At 41.2% G+C, this 25,578-nt stretch overlaps 1 protein-coding gene across 1 annotated transcript; it reads right to left on the reverse strand.

The window, feature by feature from the left end:
- Positions 1-16,272: 16,272 nt before the first annotated feature.
- On the reverse strand, positions 16,273-23,985 carry LOC308378857 (hexosaminidase D; the record flags this gene model as incomplete). Its single annotated transcript, XM_080855860.1, has 13 exons — positions 16,273-16,465; positions 16,602-16,691; positions 18,115-18,213; positions 18,324-18,399; positions 18,574-18,656; positions 19,140-19,344; positions 19,543-19,614; positions 20,058-20,241; positions 22,341-22,505; positions 22,656-22,743; positions 22,834-22,943; positions 23,052-23,313; positions 23,906-23,985. 13 exons carry the CDS (start codon positions 23,983-23,985, stop codon positions 16,273-16,275), a joined length of 1,707 nt encoding a protein of 568 aa, XP_080711986.1.
- Positions 23,986-25,578: the final 1,593 nt, after the last annotated feature.

Consider the following 25,578-nt stretch of genomic DNA (forward strand, 5'->3'; position numbering starts at 1 on the left):
TATCTTTCAGGTGCTTGTTGATCTTCAAATTCACCGGGCCATTTCACGACTATCAATGAAGCTGTATGTATAGTCACAAACAGCTTGGACGTTTAGCAAGTATTTGTTCTTTATGTTGATGAAGTCTGAAAGATTTGAACACGGTTGTTTTATGTCTATGTGTGTGCCATCGACAGCGCCTATGCACTGATGTAGGCTATAGGCTACCATAGTTTCGGGAGAAATGACTGGTAAGGTCTGCTACTGCAGGCGAGTGAGTGGCAGGGTGCTGTACCAAGGTGATTGGTGATAGCTGTACATACCTACCTGACAATTTTTGATACCGTTTGACGGGCCAAGCTAAATAAGTTAGCGGTTTTGCACAGCCTGCCTCTGTTGCTGAGGTAGTACAACGTACCGGTCACCTTTTTAAACACCTGAACTGGCTCTCTCATTCCAGTTGCCTGGCCTTTAATATGAGGGCGTAAGATTGCACTCAATCTGTAAAGGTTCCCTCTCGACAACCTGAAACTCTCCACTCCTCGGGCAATATTATTCCCTTTTGTAAAACATTTATCTTTTATTTTTCTTGCTATTTATTTTATCTTGCAAATATGTTTTATGCATCAACCACACCAAGTTCATTTCCTAAATAATTATGACTCTGATTATGTTCAAAAGTGTTGTCAAATAAAGAAACTGGTTATCATTTACTCTGTTTGTCTTACGTGACCTGTCTGTTATTTCGCGGCCTCTTCTCCTGGCTTACGAAGTTCGCGCTTACCTAAGTACATTGTAAGTAACCCCAAAGAAGGATTATTATTTAGGTTAGTTTTGTGCCTAATTTGATACGTGCCTAAATAATCATTCATTATTTAAGGAATAATAGAGGCTTCTTTCTTATAGATACATTGGACTTTTTCTTTGATAAGGATAAAGGTATCGCAAATTTGTTTATGCCACTGTGAGTGTGAACTTGTCTGTACGCTACGGATCTCGTTAAAGACGGATGCATATGCATAAGCTTGAGTAATTGTCTAGTTTAATGGACCCGTATGGCTCTTAAGGTGGTGTTTTACCCGTTTATTAAATATACTGTTAGAAAAGAAAAAAATAAAAAGAGTAATTTCACCAGCCTTAAACGTTTCATTGCCACTACATATATGGGTATCCATTACAACATTCACTAACTATACTAAGGAATTTGTTGAGACAGCAGCATTATCATTTCACCTCCAATGTTTATTTTAAAGTTCTAGCCTCTCAAGCGCAAGCTACCCCTAGTGCCATAGCAACCGAACGTCATCGCATCTGAAAAGCTCCGTGGACCCCGTCCCCACTACTACTCGAACGCGGCGTTTTCAGATGTCTCCGGCCAGGGGAGAGTATTCGAAAACCTCCGTTTTCAGTCTCCGAATACGCCGTATTAGTGTGGGCGGTCAATGCAAACGCAGACATATTTATGCGTTTCTACATTTACCCGGCCTAGTGTGGATGCACTCTAAGTAAGTTCGTGTAGTAGCTGGCTAACTAGCACTAGCTGCTGTAAGGTACTGCTAAGGTTGTTATGGCAACTGGTTTGTATATCAGTGTAGGAGCTAGTCAACTCCGGTCATGAACTGCATTTGCCACTCGTCTGATCTACGTGAGAAAATATAGAAGTAAACAGAACTTTAACTTTAGGTCGTATGGTACTACATGGTATTAAAAAGTTAAACATAATTTAAGTTTTTATCAAATTATTTGCCTTCTCGCTGGAAGAAGACCACTCGTGAATAACTCACAACTGTAACCATAAGAGCATGTCATAACATTCCATGACGTTTAATTTTGGTGCTGGAACCGGCTCCGGCGGTGGAAACACAGGCCGGTGCTGAAAGAAACCAGCTCTGGCTCCGGCTCCGGCTCCAGCACCGGGCCGGTCCCGGTGGAAACGAGGTATTACTAGATTCCGCCTTCTCCACTATGGAGGATGGAGACGAGCTATTTGCAAAGTTCATGAGCATCTTCCAGAACACTGGTGAAAAGCCGTCAGAATACATACAGCGACTTCAAGTGGCATTGAACCTCACCATGAAACGTGACGGAGTGCAACCTTCTGATGTGAACAAGCATCGCTTGAAACAATTCTGCAGGGGATGCTGGGACGACACATTAATCACAGAACTGCAATTAGAACAGAAAAAACAAGACCCACCCTCATTCACAGAACTGTTGGCAATGTTACGCACTAAAGAAAACAAGACTCTGATTCTAAAGCCACACGAATGAAACAACATCTAGGCGGTGTCAAGCAACATGCTGCTGTTAAGTCCCAAATATCATACTCTTGCAAAGAAGATGATGTTAGCCAGCTTAGTTCAGTAACTGCTAAACTGACTAAACAAGTTGCAGAACTTCAAAGCCAGCTTGCCACTCTAGCTGAGGAAAAGCATACATCCAGAGCAAAGCCCAGCTATTTCAAGCCACAAAAAGAGAAGAATGACACTAAAGCTGAAGCAGAATCCAAATTTAAAGTCACAAACAAGCAGCACACTGTCAAGCCTAGACCATGGTACTGCTTTAAATGCGGCGAAGATGGACATATAGCAACATCTTGCAATGATGACCCCAATCCTACATTAGTGGCTGACAAGAGGAAACCGTTGCAGAAGAGGCAGCGTGAATGGGAGTCTCAGAATGTTTCCAGCGATTTAAACTGAAACAAGCCTCTGTTGCGGGACGAACAGGGGCTACTTTTAGAAGACAACGTTCCAAATGCCAAATTCGAATGCAACAAGATAACTCAAGATTCACATCACAAGCCACAACAATACCCAAGGGGTTGGTCGGCACAAAGTGCACTGCCGATATCAGAATAGCTGGAGAAAAATGCACCTGTTTACTAGATACGGGATCTCAGGTCACCACTATCCCTAAATCCTATTATGACCAACATTTATCAGAACAACCCATTCGTTCGTTGAACAATCTTTTGAACGTTGAGGGAGCTAATGGACAAGCCGTCCCTTATCTAGGATACATAGGGGCAGGGGCGGAGTGGGACACAAAAATCCACCGGGACAATTCTCACTGAACCGGCCCACCACCGGCCCACAACGAGCCCACAACTGGCCCAACCCATCCCTTCCACCTCCCATATATCTACTACACAAATAAAATGTATGGACTTAACGGAAATATGACCACTAGATGGCAGAAGGAAAATCACACAATTGACAATAAAGTGTAGGTTTAAAGCTTTTATGTGTTTGCTGCAAATAAACAGATGCTGATATACAGTAACATCAAAATTAAATTATAAAATTGTATGACAGACCGACCTGGATCAACAACATAAATAATACATACGTATTTAAGCTTAAAAAAGGAAGTATAGACAATGCCAACCTAATAAAACAGGTAATTAAATAACTAGAAAACCAGGTACTTTGAAAAGGTCTGTATATAATTCTCTTCTTATTTTTTCACCAAGTAGTAGTATTAGTATTTTTATTCAGTGACAGAACAAGAAATACAGATAGTCAGTATTAACGTGTATAATTACAGTGAGTGAACAGGCTCAGGTAGAAGCAAATAATGCTTAAATATGCCTAACCTATGCTCTAAAGAATTTTAAGCTACCTTTCAAACAAATAATTTACATTTGTAGCTCTCAAAAATAGCTACACTGAACAAGTCATAATGGAATTGGTCAGCATAATGAATGAAATTGGTCATATTAAATTGTAATGAAAACAAAATATCTTGACAAATGAAGCACCTCCAGCCTTAAAACATGAGCTGTCGTCTCAGAAGGTCACTGGTCTCTGCAACCTTGTTGATCACCCCATCAGTGTCCAAGGACATGAGAATTTTTTTTTCTGTTGCCATGAGCATAAATGCTTCCAGGTGCTCTTGGGAAATAGTGCTCCTAAGTCTGTTTTTCACAAACTTAAGTGTAGAGAAACTTCTCTCGCAGGCAACTTGAGTAGTGGATAGTGTTAAAAGAAATTTGTAGGCCATTCCAATTACGTGATATGAATTGGTCAGTAAATTGTATTGTGCCAAGATAAGGTAAACACAAATGCAACAATTCTTACACATACGACACTTGACCAATTCTGGCCCTTCCACATCCCCTGGATCTTCTTCCACACCATCCTCTGTGCCTTCAGGTGAATCATCTTCTCCAGAGGTCTGTACCTTGTACTCCTCTAGGGGTGACAGCTTTAATCTCTCCCATTGTGAGGCTAGGCTTGTCAGCTCAGCCTGTAAGGTACCAGTAGTAGCTCTGGCATCATACCTCATCAAGCAATTGCTGAGGTTTTACATTGCAGATCCTGGAAGGCCCTTATCCTTTACCTCTGGGAAGTTTTTTGGATCAAGGCAGGCAAAATCTGAGCAAAGCATTCCACTCACTGCAAAGCGATCATGGATACTTTGAGTGACAGTGTAAAACTGGTCTGCAGCTGCTTTAACTCCACTGAAGTCTCGTACACACTTCTTCAGCTCATCCTCAGTTCCAACTACCAGGCGGTGTGCAGTCAGGAGATCCATCCCACTTGTCTGCAGGTATTTAGACAGGGGTGATGTGTGCTCAAAAATCCTTAGGAAGATTTGGGCTGTGAGAATTGTCTCATATTTTAGGAGACCCTCAATGTATCCTTTGGCCTTGGCTCTAACAGTAGGCTTCGAAGTTGTGTTGAGCTGCACTGCTATTAGAGCCAAGACCACGTCAACATACAGTGCACTGTCAGGCCTTCCAAAACACCCAAACACCTTTGTCAGGGCAGCATCTTTTGCCCACCACCGTGTTTGCCCTATTGGAGAGAGTCTTCTGTGCCGCTTGTCTGTGCTTGTTTCTTCCCATGTTTTCATTCGTTTGTACGAATCCCTTATGAAGACAGCAATATCATTTAGCAGATTGAAAAGCGATGCACTCTGAATCACACTGCCTGTTGTTTCTGCCAAAACCAGGTTCAAGACATGTGCATAGCACCAGACGTGGATTTGGTTGGGGGCCTCCTCTGATAGAAAGGCAGAGAAGCCATTGTACCTGCCCTGCATATTGGCTGCCCCATCAGTAGCACTCCCTACACAACATGACGCATCAAGATTTAGACTTGTGAGTGTGTCTTTCAGGAGCTCCAGAAAATACTCCCCAGTAGAGGCCTCACAATCGACCAGAGCAACCAACCTCTCATGGACAATATCTGTGACATATCTGAGAATCACAGAGCACTGGTCTTTGGATGTGATGTCTTGAGTGGTGTCAATCTGGACAGAAAACATCTTAGCTTCTCTGACCTCACTGGCAATTGTCTCCTTTATCAGCTGACTGATCACTTTGACAACCTTGTTGATGATATCTTTGGAAAGCAGAGTGACCAATGAACCTCTGCCTCTTGCCCCAGCTTCATGCTGTTTTTTACTTTTTCCGATACATTCAGACAAATGTTGTTGCAGGCAGGGGTCATACATACTCAGAAGCTTGATCATTTCAAGAAAGCTACCATGGTCTAAACTTGGGTCTTCCAAGGTGTAGGCAGCTTCAAATTTTGACCCCCGGTAGCTCAGACCCCGTTTTCCAATTACCTTGACAACATTGACCACACGATCCATCACTTGCCTTTTTCTTCTGACCTGCTCTTGATGCAGGGACAGCTGCTTCACCCTTAATCTAGACTCAATGTCACCTTTATGTGCCTTCAAAAAGTAAGCCTCTGCACAGCCTCGATGAATACGACTACTTTCATGCTCCTCTATTCTCTGATGAACATGCTTCCAGGATTGCATGCCTCCTCTAACAAAAGCACTGTCAAAAGCAGAGGACTTTGAAAATGCCAAACAAACTGTGCAGAAGAGAGCATGGCTTTCTTCACAGTAAGTCAACCACTTGCGATTGACCCCATCACTGCTATGAAAAATGCTAGGCAAGGTTCTTCTTGGGGTTTGTTGGGGGTGGTATTGAAAAAATAAAGACAGATCTTTAGACTGGGGACGGGCAAAATAATTGAAGATTTGAATCACCCCCTCATCTGGTTCAGCCTCTTTACTTTGAATTTCCTTCTCAGCTGGTCCAGCCTCTGTACTCCTCTCATCCCTCTCCTCATCCCTCTCCTCATCCATCTCCTCATTCCTCTCCTCATCCATCTCCTCATCCCTCTCTTCATCCCTCTCCTCTCTGGTTTCTGTTTCTGTCCTGGACCCTGACCTGGACCCTGAGGCTTCACTCTTCCTTACACTGACCAACAGATCATTAACATCATAACATTATTCCCACTACATGGTTAAATGCAACACAATTACATAAATCATGCATAAAAAAAATTGCATATGAATGACCCACACTTATGTTATACTAAGACAACATGTCTTTTCAATAGAATGACCCATTCTCCATATCTTGCAATCATTACATTTCATGATCATATTTCTCTAATGAACGTCTGCATGTTGTTAACACTAAAAGGTCTATATCCCTCGTCCGGGATATTTTTATTTTTGAGTTTTCGTCTTAGAGACATAAAAAGAACAAACACGGAAACATTGAACCCTTTTCTAATATTATTGCTGAGGTCTTCTAGAATAGAATTATATATTCCATTTGTGCATCAATGTTTTTAGTTAAGCAAAATGTACAAAAACATCAAGGCATGTCAGACAACTTAGAAAAGTCTAAAAGGCCTTGGACCTTAGAGTGTTAAGCCTATAAACTGCATTTTTGAGCAATGTGTGCACCTATACTTGTATCTGTGACTTCTTCTCCTAGCATTGTTTGATCAGCATCATCACTGGGCTGAGTCTGATTAACCTTACTTACCACTTACTAATCATTATATTACCTCTACCTCATTCACTTATTTTTACTTATTACCACCACTAATACTTACACCTGCACTTTATATATTTCATATATATCTTCACTTCCTTCCTCAATTGATGCTAGTCCCAATTCTGTTCATATTTCATACCTAACTCTTACTGTATCTTATTTATTCACTTATTCCACTTAACATTTTCACATACTCTGCAGTTTTATTAATATTTTGCACTTCTGATTAGATGCTAAACTGCATTTCGTTGTCTCAGTACTTGTACTCTGTGCAATGAAAATAAAGTTGAATCTAATCTAATGCAGTGTTGATGTGTGTATGACAGACATGTGTATTTGTATATGAACATTTTTGGAAATACGGAACAAATCGCGTCCCGTCTTAGCTCAAATGTTATGCTAATTCGCAACAATGTGTCCTGTCAACTCACTCGCATCAGTAGTTGACGGCTGATTGAATAAATCAGTAATCCTTGTACATTTCGATGCATTCTCCTCCAGCATCTGCCTCTTTCTCAGTCTGGCCTTTTCGGCCCCTCCTTTCTCCTTTCTTTTATGTCCCTCCATCAGGTCTGCTCCACCTGCTCTCTCTCCCTGATAGCCGCTAATTTATCTCCCTACGTTCACTTGATAAAGGCAGAACGATACGCATTTCCCAAGAGGCCTTGCTCTGACGATTGTACATTCATTTATGAAGAAAAACTAATTAAATCGCTAGCCAATTTATATTTGTGGTCATGACAATAATGTAGCGTCTGAATAAAAAGAATTACATCAATATAGGAGGCTAAACAAAAATCAGTAGGCTGTATTAATGGTAGTGAGTTTAACACCCACCATGAATGAGATGTCAAGAGACAAAAAGTGCTATAAATATTGGTTGGACCATGTCATTAGCTAAGCGTCGGAGAACTTAGAGATTTCCACACTACAAAGATGTGATGTTGACGTAGAAGTCAATGGGCAGATCATGAACTTTACACGGCTGCGGAGGCCGCCTTAAAGGCTGCTTAACTTCAGTTCTTTGGCCGACCGGCCCGCCGGGAAAAGTCCCGGTTCTCCCGATGGCCACTCCGCCCCTGCATAGGGGTCACCATTGCGTTTCCCAACTTTGTTGGAGTAGACATGGAAGTCCCAACTTTAGCCTTGATCATTCCAGAACTTCCATCCAACTCACAAGCTGATATACTAATTGGCATGAACACATTAGATGCACTGTACAAAGACTGCTCTGAAATGCAAAATGTCCCCATCAGTCTGGCTACAGAGATGTTTTGAAAATATTGCAAATACGTCAGAAACAATTCACAGAGGGAAACATTGGACTTGGAAGACTACCTGACAAGAACCCCAAAACAATCCCAGCTGGACAGAGTCTGGTCTTGTGTGCGTCAGTCACTGTCAAAGAGCTGCACACTGACAAATGGGCCATTCTTGAACATCCAACATCTCCTTTGCCAGGGGGATTGATCGTGAGGTCATGCATAGTGACTTCTGAAAACAAAAAACCTAGATGCATTATTGCTGAGTTGAACGCAATCCAGTCTGTGATTTCCAAAGAACCATCTCTTACGGCCTCCAGTAATGCCGATAGCAAGGCTGTTATGCCAGAATTCAATTTTGGAGACTCTCCGATTACTTCTGAGTGGAAGGAGAGATTGACTCAAAAGCTGCAGACAATGAGTAGTGTATTCTCTCAGCATCACATAGACTTTGGATGCACTGACAAAGTTAAACACAGAATCAATTTGACTGATGAGACACCATTTAAACATCGATGTCGACCTGTACACCCTGAAGATCGAGAAGGTGTTCGAAAGCATATCCAAGAATTATTAGACACCGGAGTCATCAGAGAATCTGAATCTCCTTTCTCATCTCCAATTGTTGTAGTACGGAAAAAGAACGGAGACATTCGACTGTGCATAGACTATCGCAAATTAAATCTAAGAACAGTGAAAGATGCTTATGCTCTTCCGAATATTGAGGACACCTTCATGGCATTGAGTGGTTCGAAATGGTTCTCCGTGCTCGACCTGAAATCAGGTTATTACCAGATAGAAGTTGAAGAGGCTGACAAGCCAAAGACTGCCTTTGTTTGCCCGTTCGGATTCTATGAATTCAACAGGATGCCTCAAGGAGTCACTAACGCGCCCAGCACTTTCCAACGCATCATGGAGAAATGCATGGCAGGCCTGAATTTGAAAGAAGTCCTCGTCTTTCTGGATGACATCATTGTTTTCTCGAAAGATTTAGAAGAACACGAGGAGAAATTATTCAGAGTCCTGAATAGGCTTAGAGATTATGGCCTGAAACTAGCGCCAGAGAAATGTGTCTTTGCTCAGACCTCAGTCAAGTATCTTGGCCACATAGTTTCTAGTGAAGGAGTCAAAACAGACCCAGACAAAATAGTCGCTGTTAAAACTTGGCCGGTCCCGACTAACTTGAAAGAACTCAGGTCCTTCCTTGGATTCATTGGCTATTATAGACGATTCATTAAGGATTTTTCACGCAAAGTAAAGCCTCTGAATGAATTGACGTCTGGCTACCCACCTACCAGGAAGAACTTGAACGTGAAGAACAGAGGTCAATACCACAATCCAAAAGAGTCGTTCGGTAGCAGGTGGACGATAGCTTGCCAGCAAGCCTTTGAATTAATGATTGAAGAGCTAACATCTGCTCCAGTCTTAGCATTTGCTAACCCCCAGCTACCCTATAGAGTCAATACAGATGCTAGTACTACTGGTTTAGGGGCCGCCCTTTATCAAGAGCAAGATGGGCACCTGAGAGTCGTAGCCTATGCGAGTAGGGGTCTCTCTCGTAGTGAATCAAGATACCCTGCCCATAAACTAGAGTTCTTAGCCCTTAAATGGGCAGTTACTGAGAAATTTCAAGACTATCTATATGGAAGCTCCTTTACAGTAGTCACTGACAGCAATCCACTAACATACGTGCTGTCCACAGCCAGATTAGATGCAACCAGTTACAGGTGGCTAGCTGCTTTATCCACCTATAACTTCAAGCTGCTGTACAGAGCTGGAAAGCAGAACAATGATGCCGATGGGCTGTCAAGACGGCCACATGGAGAGCTCTTTGATGATCTCACATCCCAGAAAGAACGTGAGCGGATATGGAAGTTCAGTGAAAGTCACCTGTGTGGTGAAGAAGTCACCTCAGATGTCGTGAGAGCTATCTGTGAAAGCCACCTTGTCCAAATGACAGCACCTGCTAGCGCATTTGTCGGGTCTCTGACTACAGACATAAACGCCATACCCGACAGTTACGTGGATGAGGATCAGTGTGGAGGATTCCCGTTGTGTCACATCTGTCGAACTCTGACCTTGTGAAATTCCAAGAGACCGACCCCTGCTACGTCAGCTACGTCAGCTAAAGACTGGAGAGAAGCCCTGTAGATCGGTGAGAGATGCAGTCCCGAGGTTGCCTTTTCTACTCAGAGAACTGGACCGCTTGAGCATGCAGGATGACGTCCTTTACAGAAAGAGGACAACTGGAGGACAGATTACATATCAACTTGTCTTGCCAGAGCAGCTCCAAGGCGATGTCATGAAGAACTTACATGATGACTTTGGTCACATGGGAATAGACCGCACCCTGGACCTTGTGAGGAGGCGATTCTATTGGCCCAAGATGGCTGCAGATGTCGAACACAAAGTTAAGACCTGCGGGCGGTGTGTGAGAAGAAAGTCTTTACCTGAGAAAGCAGCACCGTTGGTGAATATAACAACCTCCCAGCCCTTACAACTTGTCTGCATGGATTTTCTCTCAGTTGAACCAGATCAGAGTAACACAAAGGACATATTAGTGATCACGGATCACTTCACCAAGTATGCCCTAGCGATCCCTACATCTAATCAAACAGCAAGAACTGTCGCAAAAAGCCTTTGGGAACACTTCATCTCTCATTATGGCTACCCAGAGCGTCTACACAGCGACCAAGGTCCTGACTTTGAGGCCCGCTTGATAAAAGAATTGTGTGAGATTGCCGTAATTAAAAAGATACGGACTACGCCCTACCACCCGAGAGGAAACCCGGTTGAGCGGTTCAATAGAACACTCTTGAGCATGCTTGGGACCCTGGAGAACAAAAGCAAAAGTCGCCGGCGAGAGTTTGTGAAACCACTTGTACACGCCTACAACTGTACAAAAAACGACACAACCGGGTTTAGTCCGTATGAGCTCATGTTTGGCCGTGAACCAAGACTGCCGGTCGACCTAGCATTTGGACTGCCCTTGAGAGACAAAGAACAGACATCACATTCACAGTATGTGCAGAACTTGAAATCTCATCTTGAAGAAAGCTTCAAAATCGCAGCTGTAACACTTGTGGTCATACAATATAGTTGAAACACTTGTACTTACTTTCTTGGATCTGGGCTATCAGAAGATCTCTGTTCTTTTCAGGTGCGCAGTCAAATCACCACAACAGGGTTTTATAATTATAAGATTTTAGTGACAAATTATTATTTACACATACTGTATACAAGGCTCAAATCTGTCAACATTTAGAAAATGTAAAATAAAAACATTCATCAAAATAACTCAATATCAGAACCTTAAATCAACCTCAAACTCTTTATTAATTCCTATTTGTTCTTATTTAACTCTATTATAACCTATTTGCTTCCTATTTATATCTATTTTATAATCTATTTGCTTCTTACTTATCTCTATTTTATAATCTTTACAAGAGTTAAATGTAGTTATCTTTTAATATAAATTATGTATAGCATTTAATTAATAGTTAATAAATACATAAATAAATGATTTAATTATCTAGAATATTCATACAATATACTAAATTCCTTTACTAAATTCATAAAGTACTTATAAATATCCGTCCAATACAAAATGCTTATTATTAGACTATTGTTCACTATTTATTCATATACAGAATCTAAAATATTATAGTTAACCTTGGTTACAATAACCTCACTTTATGTAACTTATGCTGCTATATGTTTATCTGTATGTTCTACTTGTATTATGTAATGTCTTGTCTGTATGTTTGTATGTCCTCTCTGTTGTGCCTGTGCACTTATATGTTTCACCGTAGGAGAGTGGGAAACGTTTTTTTTGAATACTTTGTATGTCTTGACATTTGAAGTAATTGACAAATAAAGCTACTTTGACTTTGACTTTGAAAAAAAAAATGTCAATGTTCCAAAAGCCCATTATTCCGACAGCCCGCTGTTCCGAAATTGTGAGCACAGCAACGTGAACCACTGTAGCCCACATGCACATGAACACACAATCATAAACATATAAATGCCTTCATTTCACAAGCATGAACTTTAATTCAGAATATTGTTATACACACATGGCATTTGCATTGTGATGATACAAATACTTGTATGATAACCAACGCATGCATGCCTTGTCAGTGCTTGTAATGTCCTGCGACAATATCGGAATTTTGAGATTTCGGAATATTGGGCTTTCGGAACACTGAGCCGTCCCCCAGCACAACCAGGTGCTACAGTGTCTTGCGGCAGTGGTGGAGAGTCGACGGATGAGCGGCAATGCCCTTCCTCCACCATCTCGTAGGCCGGTAACAACATTTGTCCAGGAGGGCCGGGTCCAAGCCACACTCACCACCTCAAGACCAGAAACTGGACAGCTAGGTGGGGCACGGGACTGGAAGATGCTGGCAGACTTAGGCCAGAAGCTACATTTCCCAGCAGAAATAACACCAACAAATCTGCAAAAGACCTCGAGCTTTGGTCGACCTCACTCAAGCAGGTTTACATCATCGAGCTCACAGTGCCCTGGAAGAGCGCGGTGGAGGAGGCCTACGAGCGCAAGAAGCTCAGGTATGCTGAGCTGGCAGCAGATGCACAACAAGGCTGGAAAGATAAGGTCTGCCCAGTTGATGTAGGCTGCAGAGGATTTGTAGCCACCTCAACATCCAGGCTTCTCCGAGAGATGGGAGTGCGGGGGCAGGCAGTCAAAGACCTTTCCAGGGCTGCTGAAATGGGGAGTCAGTGGCTAGATAGAGAGGAAGGACTCCGCCTGGGCTGTCGGATGAGTGATGGCATCTAGGGAGTGAGCCCGGGATGTCGGATCTCACTGCTGAACCCTCTGGAGGTGTCGTGGGTCAATCAGCGAAACATCAGAGAAGGAGGGCGCCCACTTGATAACCCATAGGATGCCATCAATCATTCGAACCAACCCACGGAGTCTCGAGTATGCAGAAAAGGGATTTTAACACCTTATCCTACATAACAGATCTTAAGCAAAAACAACTATTTAGTGGGTAGGCATAGATGATAAGCTATTTTTGGTATACACAGGAAAAGATGTTAAATTCCTTGGACTATTGGTTGGGGACTTCCCACAGTGGCCAATCCTCTCACTGTCACATGCAAGTAGCCTACTCATACCTAACAACCTAATATACGTAGCATGATACAGCAACAACGCACAACTGGCTGGTGACAGCCGCAACACGTGCCACATGTTACTATACTGCTTTACTTAAACACACTCAGAATTCACCATCTCTGGTCATATCTAGGATGTTGTCAGTAATAGGAACTAGGCATATTACTTGAAATGTAAGGCTTTAGGAACCACTTGAGTCAAACTGTCTAGAAAATATGTACTGTATGTTAACTGTAGCTATCTTCTTTCTTAGTTATACGGCTTTGGGAAAAGGCCTACAGTCTGATTGTTAGAACCATATCTAGCATGCAAGTTTAATGAACACTTTCACCCAACATGTCCTCAACTAGTGAGTATACTATTTACTATTTTAGTCAATCGGTTGATGTATAGGATTATAGTGAACATACATGCAATTAATGGTAGCCTCTTTAGGCCTATAGTTCACATTAAACAGACGTAGCCTGGGAAATCCATTAAAAAGCCTTTCCACTGAAATAGCGTAAAACACAAACCCACATGTCAATGGATTGGAACAAGTATAGTTCTACTACTCACAATGCTGTCAAAAGTCACACAATGCTTTCATTAAACGTACATTCAGGTACTGCCTTTCAAAACAGGCTTTGTGTGAACATGTACTTACCAGCTGTAGTCTTAACTAAACAAACCGGCAACAAACACACGGTTGCCTGTGTGTCACACTAATGCAACTCCAATAATGAGTCATCATCGACAGACGTCAAAGCAAACAATGTGTATGGCTTCACCTGAGAACCAGCAGGACAAATCTCTAATGTGACCTTGTATTTTACATAGAAACTCCTGTAAAGAGTTTTTTTTATTATTGTTTACACCCCAATATAGCACACTGAGCAACATTTCTGAAACCTTGCATGCAAAACTCAAAACACGTCAGGTCTGCAAAACTACAACCACCTTTTCTGTATTTAATTATTTTTTTATTTAATGCTTCTTGCAACACACAATAAACATTATTAATTAACACTGATCACTCTGTAAGCTGCCACCCTACAAAGTTGCTACCAGTTGCTATGGAGAACATACTGTGCCAAAATATCATGAACACTCACCGATGAGTCGAACCATTTTGTTTGTTATGGCCATACAAGTGGATTTCAGCATCTCTCCCAAATTAATTCACTCAATTCAATTAAATTCAAAAAGGCTTTATTGGCATGACTGCAAACAATTCAACGTTGCCAAAGCATCTGCCAAAGTTGTCTCTCTTTATGTCTACCTATCTCTCTCTCACACATACACACAAACACCCAAAATATTCCAATGTAAGCATGTAATAACTAAATGTGAACAAATAATGAAAATATCACAAGCAGATCAGACCAGATCAGATTGACTAAGCTTTTGAGAGCATCCATACCAAATTGCATTTGAATTAGCCTGTTGTTAGCTCTGTCCCAGCTGACCTCATGGCATCCAATGTGGAAGTACTTTGCAAGTTTGTGCCGCTTCATGACCGGTCTGACCAGCTCCTGCACCACTGCCAGAGAGCCAGATATACTCAGATTCAAGCTGTTGGGGAAATCTTCCATTTCCCTCAGATCGTAAAACTATTTTTGCTTAAGAACAAACTGTTAAAAGATTTAAAGGACACAAATGCACACTACTACCAACCATTAACAAACAAGTCCTGATGCTCTCATAAAAACAGCTCAACATATTGGCAAGTATGTAACTTTTTGTAGCAGGTCAGAGAGCGGCCTTCCTCAAGGTGTCTAAACATTTGAACAAGTGATATCAGCTCAGGGTTATTCAGCTTTACTGGACTCTTTATTTCCTTGATGTCTGATAAACAGGTACATAAAAAAATCAGTTTAAAGTCATAAAGATTCATATTAACTGATAAAAGCCCAAGTACCAAAGTCTACTTATTGCAGCCAGACAAATAAGAGCATAAATGCATCAAAATGAATGGCATCCTCTCTCATTACAACTAAATTTCGACGCCCCACAATCTCTATATCTGAACCTATATGAAAACTCTGATTCGGTTAAATCAAGTGGCCTTTCATATGAGAACATATCTTCATAATCTATCAGAACTCCAAGAGAAGGGAATAGAGGGAAGATCTAGATTGAGTGTCATGACACTATATTATTGTTATTATAGCCTAGGAGAGAAAACAGAGGCCGCAGATTGCAAATAGCTTTTCTTCTCAGACGTCTCAGTGTTGAACAAACTACAAAAAGGAAAAACGCAGAGGACCTAACTTACTTTAACAGATGTGTTTAAACAACTTCAGTTTTCTTTGTTTAGCTCAGGTGAAAACATGCCTCACCTAATGTCTGTGGGTATAAAAAGTAAGGGAATAAAAGATTAGCTAAAAGACAATCGAATCTCATTTGGTAGAATGGTAACTGCAAGTCTGCTCGTCTCTGTTCAAGACTAATTAATTTAGCTGAGGTTGTTGTTATGGTCATACCTTTAGCCAGATAAGAAAACTAACCTGTCTATCAGGTGCTATCAATCACCAATCAGTGGTGAATGTCTTGGTGTGTGTGAGTGTGCGTGACTAGTACAGTACATTTGCGAGACAAATAACCACCTGACTTTACAGCATATTTCCCAAAGTGACTACTACACTTTCGATTCAGCAACAGAAAACCTGAGGAAATACTAAAACTCCCTTTCTAAATTGCTCCCCCTGGTAATAAAAGTGCCTGTGTACAAATGTTTGTTTATTTGGGACTTACCCATTGCCATCTACAGAAATTACTTTATTTAGCACTACAACACAACACTATTAAAGGTACAGCAAACCTCTACTGACCACCCGAATATGTAAGTTTAGCACAACCATATTCACCAGCTATTCTTTTTGTGTGAATAACATGTTAAAAAAAAAGATAAAAATAGACATTTTGGATAAGGCTCTGATTAAAAAAAAAAAAAAAAAAAAAAAAAGGCTCATATGGCACTGTTTCTTGTAAGACAATACTCTGTCCAGTTGTAGCTTTTGAAGCTATGAATCAATTTCTTCTTAACAGTGCAATCCAGCTCAAAGTTTCTTTTCCCACTTGTGAGATACATCCTAAACAAGCTTTTGGGATTTTGGGCGGCCACGGAGTTGAATGACGCGCTGGACATCTTGCAGTACCTCACGGACCCTCTCCAGATGGGGGTTGATATTCTCTTCCAACCACTCCTCAATCGTGTCTGGAAAGTAGATGGATTGCATTTCTGAGCGGAGGTTCCCTATCACAGTCTCCCATTCCGTCAGTGCCCTATGAAAACAAAACAGTGGACTTGTGCCTCAGGCCTTACAGGGAAAGGTTGATGCTAAACGCACCTAAGCATCAAGATGCTGAATTACTTTCTAAGATGTTATGTTTTGTGCATATGCATACTGATATTACTAACCTTGTAAGCTTATGTTGGAAGAAGCCTAGATTCCGTGGATTTCCAAAGTTGTACTTGCGATGATAGGGACTAAAACTACCCCTTAGGTGTCTGTATCCCAGGTAGGAAAAAAGGGAGATGTTAGTAATATATGAGCTACATTACCATAACAAATAAGTTGTACACATACTGCACTATACAGAGATAAATGCATCATAAACAAACAAACAACTTATTGGGCCCTATTTTAACGATCAGAAACGCAAGTAGGACAGGGCCAAACGCAATTAGCTGTGTGGGCGGCTCTATGGCGCATTTGCTATTATAACGGCGGAAAAAACACACTTGCGTCCGGCGCAAATGTCAAATGGGTCGGTCCAAAGGAGGTTACTCAGCCATAGGTGTGGTTTGGGCGTAATATGCAATAAACCAATCAGAGCGTCATCTCACATTCCCTTTAAGAGCGAGGAGCGCATATTCCATAGCGGCTTGTTATTATAATGGCGGAATTACCTGGAGGAAGACCGGAAAGGTTCACATATCACTTTTCTATGCAATATTCGTTAATTTAGCCAACTGTGGTTTTGAATATAGGGTACCGTTCGTGTGAAGGAAATGACCGGCAGATTGTCGCAGGACATTTCAAGCACTGATAAAGCATGCATGCGTTGGCTATCATAAAAGTATTTTATCATCGCGATGCAAATGCCATGTGTGTATAATAATAATCTGAATTAAAGTTCATGCTTGTGAAATAAATGCATTTATATGTGTATGAGTGTTCAATTCATTGGGATGTGCATGTGGGCCTTAGTGGTTCACGTTGCTGTGCTCACAATTTCGGAACAGCGGGCTGTCGGAATAATGGGCTTTCGGAACATCGACATGGAACCATTTGATTCAGTTCTACACTACTGTTCCACCCTGTTCTATACAGTCCTATACTCAGTGGTGGACAGTAACGAAGTAAATGTAATTCGTTCCTGTACTTAAGTAACATATCTATGTATCTGTACTTTACTCAATTATTTCTATTTGGACTTCATACTTTCACTCCACTACATTTCAAAGTGAAACTTCGTACTTTTTACTCCATTACATTAAGTAAAACCTCTCGTTCCTTTTTACCAAAGCGAATCAAATAATGAAAGGTCAAAGTGAGTTCACAATCGCAATTTTTCTTCACGTTTTGTAGCACGTTTGGTAGCACGCGCCCTTAAAATAGCGTCTGAATACGCGCCACGGACTCTACACAATGCGCCTCTGACATTAGACTAGGTTTTTTTCTGGTCTACGGCGCACTGTCGTTTTGAAACTGCAAAATACCACTTGCGCCTGAGAAACGTCTTCTCTGTTCCGCCCCGCCCATTTCGGCGCAAGTTCATTTCGACGCGCGCCTCTGGAGGGAAAATCCCGCTGTGCGCCGGGTGCAAAATAGGAATGATACATGCATCGGTGACAATGTCAATTGCGCTGGGTGCAAGATAGGGCCCATTGTCTTTTCCCCCTGAAGTACATGAAGATGAACACTTACCTATTCTTAAAGAGGTCTTCTATGGATGTTTGGAAATGAGTATGGACAGTGTATACCAGGTGGTAAAGCTCAACTCCAGCAAAGGCACCAGTGCCATAACTGTAGAATATCAAGGGTTGATTATAGGACTACTATCCAAAGTTATTGTTTAGTTATAGACACCCTCTAGGGGGCACCCTTGTTGTGCACTATATACTGTGTCTGCATACCATAGGTCTTTGTCCAGTCTTACTTGACAGCCCAAGATATGCTGAACCTCTGCTTGTGCCTTCTCATTGAAATAACCTGTTACACACACACACACACACACACACACACACACACACATTGTTTTTCACAAAATTAAACTCGTAAAAATATTCCACTTACAGTGTATATAGCACATCGAAAATTATGTTCTTAGCCTTTTTAAATCTTTTTGACCCTATAAACCTCTCCCTCTGTCACCATGACACCTACCGTGCTTCAGAGTCTGGAGACACACAGCTAGGGAAGGGATGCCAACTGGGAGCAGCTCGCACAGGACAGCGAAGTGATCATACCTGCAAAGCACACAAGGACAGAGAAGTGATCATACATGCAAAACACACAAGGACTGAACTATCCCAGCAGCTGAAGATTACTAGTACGGAGACAAATGGCGTTAGACTCTCAAATTCGTTTGCTGTAGCAAATATAATTTAAAAATGACAAACACGGGCAGAGACAGTTCGATTGCGAAATGTGAGGTAAAGGAGTTCAAGGTGCTCGATGATTTCCCTTCCACTGACCTTCATAAACATGGGACTGAATGTGTTTTATGGTTTGGTGCAGCTTTGATTTCCCCACCCATATTAACCAGCACCCATGCATTTATTTTCCGTACTTAAGAAAAATGAATAGAGAAAAACTTCATTGGAAATATCCAATCTCTCTCTCTGTTCCGTCGGCTAGGGAAACCCAGTATTTGTTTAAAATACCTTTGTGCAGCACTTTTTGGAGTATTTCTTAATTCTAAGCAAAGCTAATTAAATGTGTTCTCTCACCTTTGCCAGCCAGTTAGCATTATTCCCTCTAGAGTTATCTGAGGGTAGTTGCCCAGGGAAGAGATTATCTTCAGCCAGGACCCGTGGTTGTGTAGGTGGGGTCCCAATGGTGTCCACATCGTGTCTTCTCCAGTTGCCCCTTTGAATGCACTTGCAAACCACATACGCTTGAACCCTGCTTGCTCGTACCTAGATATCCAGCTGCCTAAATGAAAGAAAAACAACCATTACCGGTGTTCTATTATTTGGCAGGATAAGGATCAATAACTTGGCTTTATTCTTGAATGGTATTCATTGAATGCAACATATTTATCCCTTTTACAGGGCAATGAAAGAATCTTTGTTCATACATATAATTTTGCGCTCTTAAATCAATGAATAAGATGTACAAGAAGACACTTACTTATCATTTTGATGTCCAGTTCTGGCAGATATTTCCAAACTACTGGAGTGACCAGTATTGGCAGCCCTGATTCTAAAGAACACAGTTACATCTCCAGTTATAAAGTAGTTAGGTTAACAAGCTTTGTAACAAGCAGATACAGAGAATAATTCAATAGTGGTAAAGTAAGTGAAATCATGATTATAATTAAATAAAGCTCACATAAATTACATTTACATTTAGTAATTTAGCAAAGCTACGTACATTTAATTCATATTGTGCTTTGCTCAAACACAAGGTACTATGAAACATGAAATAAATTACCATAGAATATATATATAAAATATGTAAATAAAACATGAGACATTTAGAAAAACATGACACAGACAGCAGCAAAGTGTGATAAATAGCTTCTTGTGGCTAAGCAGGAGCTGGATCATGCTTGACTCTCACAGAAATAATAAGGGGCTTGTGGAGAGAGCAGCCAGGGACCAGGCTATTTATCAATGAGGAGAACCAAATGATTAAGTCTGTACCTTTCAATGTATTAACACTGATCTTTCTCAGCATGTCATCCCACATAAGCAGTTTCACGCCGGGCCATGTCTCAGTCATGAACTTTCCCACGGCAGTAACGTGACTGAGATACAGTTTCCCAAGCTCCCCATCACTGCTCTTGAGCCAGGTCTTAGAGTCCTGGCTTGTGCCTAGACCATACACCTGCACAGCAAGAGGAAGGAAGTACAGGCTTAGATGGATACATAACAGAGAATGGCTCTTCAACACAATCATATCAAAGCGTGTCATTAACAGTCACTCAGATCCCTATAAGACCAGTGCAAGAAGAGTCGAAGCCAGCTCTTCTGTCTGGAGATGCTACAGAGAGTTCGTCAGTTTGTCCTAATGAGTGCTGGGCTCCACTGAATGCCACAGAAAGTCATTCTTGGCCTGTGGACATTTACAGTGCCCTCCACAATTATTGGCACCCCTAGTGAATATGAGCAATACAGGCTATAAAAAAATATGTCTTTGCTGTTTATCCTCTTGGTCTTTCACCCAAAATATTCAAAAAAATCTTACCTTTTCATTGAAGTAAAATTATTGAAAGAAAAAAAAAACTGTTAAGATTAAATAAATATTTTTCCGCAAAACATGTGTGCCACAATTATTGGCACCCCTAGAAACATCTTATAATTAAAATCTAACTGAAGTATATTTCCAGTCATGTTTTACATTTTTAAGTTCACCTGTTTGATAAGGAACTCTAAAGAGGTCAACCATGACTTCCTGTTCCACTGGCGTACAAATATGAGGTGATACAGGCCAAATTCCATTAGTCATTCATCACTATGGAAAAGACCCAAGAACACAGTGACGATGTGCGACGAAAAGTTGTTGAGCTGCACAAATCAAGAAATGGACACAAGAAAATCTCTAAACAGTTGAAAATACCCATTTCCACTATCATGGAAATAATTAAGAAGTTTAAAGCGACAGGAGATGTTAAGAATCAGCCTGGAAGAGGATGTGTCTGTACATTGACCCCACGCACCGTGAGGAGGATGGTTCGACTGGCAAAATAATCTCCAAGGATCACAGCTGGAGAATTGTAGAGGTTAGTTGAGTCTTGGGGTCAGAAAATCTCCAAAACTACCATAAGACGCCACCTACATCACCACAAGTTGTTTTGGAGGGTTGCCAAAAAAAGCCTCTGCTGTCAATCAACAACAAACTAAAGTGCCTACAGTTTGCCAAATGTAAGTCAGACTTTATTGGGACCGAGTTATATGGTCAGATGAGACCAAAATAAAGCTTTTTGGCAACAAACATCAAAGGTGGGTTTGGCGTAGACAGAAAGATAGCCATACAGAAAAGCACCTCATACCCAATGTGAAGTATGGTGGCAGATATTTGATGTTGTGGGGCTGTTTTTTTTCCAAAGGCCCTGGACATCTTGTTAAGATACATGGTATCATGGACACCATCAAATACCATCAGATAATTAATGAAAACCTAACAGCACACCTCAAAATCAACACAAAAATGGTTCACCAACCACAGATTAACGGTTTTGCCATGGCCATCACAGTCCCCCAACCTTAACCCCATAGAAAATCTGTGGGATGAGCAGAAGCCGAGTCTACAAACGTTGACCTCAGAATCTGAAGGATCTGGAGTGATACTGCATGTAGGAATGGTCTCAGATCCCGTTCCATGTGTTTACCAACCTCATCACGCATTATAGGAGAAGACTCAGAGCTGTTATCTTGGGCAAAGGGAGGCTGCACAAAACATTAAATTAAGGGGTGCCAATAATTGTGGCACACATGTTTTGGGGGAAAATATGTATTTAATGTCAACAGTTTTTTTTCTTTCAATAATTTTACTTCAATGAAAACCCTAGATTTTTGTGAATATTTCAGTAAGACCAAGAGGATAAACAGAAAAGACATGTTTTTTTATGGCCTGTTTTGCTCATATTCATTAAGGGTGCCAATAATTGTGGAGGGCACTGTAGCAATATCATTAACTTTTCTGTTATAATAATAATCATCATCATCATCCATCATCATTGCCTGTCTGATGAATGTCTTTCAGTCATGTCTCTGAGTCATGCTCCCAATCAATCCTGAGTTATGTTCCAATAATAATGGATCACATGATCATTTCATATCCATTCACTGACTCAGTAGGATAGGGCCAGGCTGATACTAGTTTTTTCCTCTGTGTGGTGCACCCAAAGCACACTACAGTGTAAACACGGTTAGATCAACCATTTGTGGCTCTGTCAGAACACTGTAAACCCAGTCCCAGCTTACCTCATCGCATCCAATGTGGAAGTACTGAGTCTGTGGATGCAACTTCATGACTTGTGTCAGCATTTCCTTCAGCAGTCCTAGAGAGTCAGGAACACGCGGATTCAGGCTGTTGGGAAGTTCTGCCACCTCCCTCAAACCAAAATATTTTTCATGCTTCAGAACAAACTGTCAAAGGGAGTGAAGGTGGTAAAAAAAAAATGTTTTAGCAACAATATTTTTGTGTCCTTATGAAAAGGCATTCAAATAAACAGGCGTATCAAATTGATATATTTTAATGCAGGGGTGAAATGCACCGCTGCCCAGAGAGTGGTGTACCTCAAGATGTCCAAATGCTTGGACAAGTGGAATAACCTCAAGGTTACTGATCTTGGCTAGCCTATTTATTTCCATAATGTCCTCCACGCTGTTAATGAAAAAACTTTAAATTAGTCATCAATAGTCCTTACTAATAAACTGACATGAAAAGAATGAGTCTGTTTCCATGGCACCTGACCTGTATGCAAATGAGGATCTTAGGAGACTAAGGTCTCCATCGTATGGAAACATATCTTCATACTCCATCAGAACTCCACTTGCTCCAAGAGAGGCGAACAGAGGGAAGATCTAGGAGGTCATAGCATGAGAGAAAGCAGATTGATCCATTATTGTTCTTCTGTCACACAAGGAGTATTGTCAGAAATAATAAGTTTTCACTCCCATGGGGTCGCCCACCTGTTCCAGATATTTCACTTTTGGTGGGGCGCCTTTTAGATCTAAGTGCACGATGCGCTGTGCATCCTTATTCTCACTTGGCACCTCTGCTTGTAACACCTGTGGCATCTCCTCTACCTCAGCCTTGTTATTTGCCTGTGGCACACCCAAGTTTTCGCCACCATCTGGTTTCAGTGCATTCACATCACTTTCCTCATCCAGGGCAAGATCTTTACTCCAGAACTGCCCAGTGGATGCCTTCCAAACATATTCTGGTCTGTCACTGAAAAAATATAAACCAGAGGCTACAATAACACAATAATGACCTTGCCTATCTTGCAAAGTTCACAATTGAAGATATATTGTTTAATATAACTATTAGTTGTGAGAAATTAGACAGTGTGTGCATTAATGACACGGGAAGAAGAAACACGATGAGCAAATAAACTCAGGAAAAACTGACAGTAACAAAAGCAGTTTTAGGACCCTATCATGCTCAACTTATTATATAATTGTATTCTATCCTAGTAACACTTCTTATAATTAGCCTTTAGTATAACAATGTCATAATTGTTGATCGAGAGGCCTCAGCATAAGTAGTAACAAAAACTATTTTGACACGGACAAGATTTAAGGCTAGAGGCTTCAACACACTAGAGGGGGAATGTTGCCTCTAAAAATGTTTACAATTACATTTAGTCATTTAACACTTAGCAGACGCTCTTATCCAAAGCGACGTACAAAGGAGAGAACAATCAAGCTACGAGCAATAGAAACCTAGTGTAACAAAACATACTATTTTATAAAATAAAAAAGTGCAGGAATGTAACTACTGTAAGTGCGAGTTAAGTCATGAAGTCACTAAGTCTACTTACCTCCCACGAAGAAGATACCTCACTGTAATCCCAATAAACAAACAAAGGGCAAACACCTTCACTGATTTTAGGTTAGGCATGGTCTAGCCAGGCTAAAACAAAAGAAGAGTAAACTGTGTTCAATGTAACGTGGTTGTGCATGATTCTAATAAATAATGTAGCCGAATACGCAAAACAATAAGCCAATGCAGGAACTTAGTTAGCCTCGCGTTTATATCCTCTGAAAAACATAGAAACCGCCTAAATTGTATGAGTTGAAAAACAAACATTAATAATAATGTAACTATATACCTTAAATAAGAAGTGTGGTGTATGCCAATGTCGTGGATAAACGTCAACGTAGCAAAGACAGCAATAGGCTACCTTTGAAGCACGCTTAGCGAAACTTTGCCATGTGAAAAACGTACCGAGCCGTTTGGTCGGTCAGGGTTGCCTATTTAGAATGCAAAGGGTTGACGTTGGAGTAATAGAGTGACACACAACATCATATAGCAATATAACCTCCAACAACCTGACTGGCTACTATTACTCATGAGAGTTTCACTTCCGTCTAGTCGTTAGACTACCAGCCGTAAGCACAGGTTGAATTTGCTTGCATTATTATAATGGGCGGTGACGGGGTGTGTTCAGTATTGAAGTATTTAGAAGTAGCCTGGCCAATGCTAGAAGAATACAGGCAGTAGGTACATTTGGCAGTAGGTACAAAACTTGTGATCTAAATGTATCTATATGTTTTATTGTAATGATCTTTGTGTGGTTATTATCAAATTATACGGATTCTCCCCATTTTAATTGTTTTAAATCGTAAAATCTTTTTCGTTCTTTTGGTTCAAGAGTTATTAAGAGCATTAACACACAGACGCACGCCACGGTAAATAAATAAACATCAACCTGTGTCTCACAATATCCCCTCTACCCCCGGATTTCCCCAGAGGGTTGCACAGGTGGCCATCCAAGCCAAAGCGCGCTTACAATTTAGCGACATATTCAGGTAAGGCCAAAGCCGCAATCAGGCACAATTCGCGTGGGCGATAGTCGCCACTTCGCTTCACGCGAATCAGGCACAATTCGAGTGGGCGAAACTCGCCACTTTGTGAATGAATCGCGCTTCACCTAGGACGCGATCTGAATTGCACAGAGACGGTCGCATATGAGACATATACGTTGTTGAGACTCTTACTCTTACGAAGTTGAGATCTTACTCATTCTCACAAAGACAAAACAAATAGCTACACATAGCCTATAAACGTTATTGAGACTCTTATTAAAGATCTTACTCATGCTCGTGGTTGAAAGCCGGTAACAAAACAGAGACAAATAGCTACACGGTCAAGCAAAGTCATTTAATGTCATTTACTTCAATGAGAAAGATCTTTAATAAGAGTCTCAACAACGTATATAGGCCTAGTAGGCTAAGATCTTTAATGAGAGTGTCAACAACGTGTCTCATATGCGCCCGTCTCTATAGATTGCGTCCTAAGTGAAGCGCGCTTCATTCACAAAGTGGCGACTCTCGCCCACTCGAATTGTGCCTGATTCGCGTGAAGCGAAGTGGCGACTCTCGCCCACGCGAATTGTGCCTGATTGCAGCGTCCCGGACCTTAGCTCACATATTGCGACAGTTCTTGACTCTTCACCATTCGAAGTGTAGCTTTACGGCACATTTATCCAAC

Source organism: Sprattus sprattus, assembly GCF_963457725.1.
Source record: "Sprattus sprattus genome assembly, chromosome: 18".
NCBI lineage: Eukaryota > Metazoa > Chordata > Actinopteri > Clupeiformes > Clupeidae > Sprattus > Sprattus sprattus.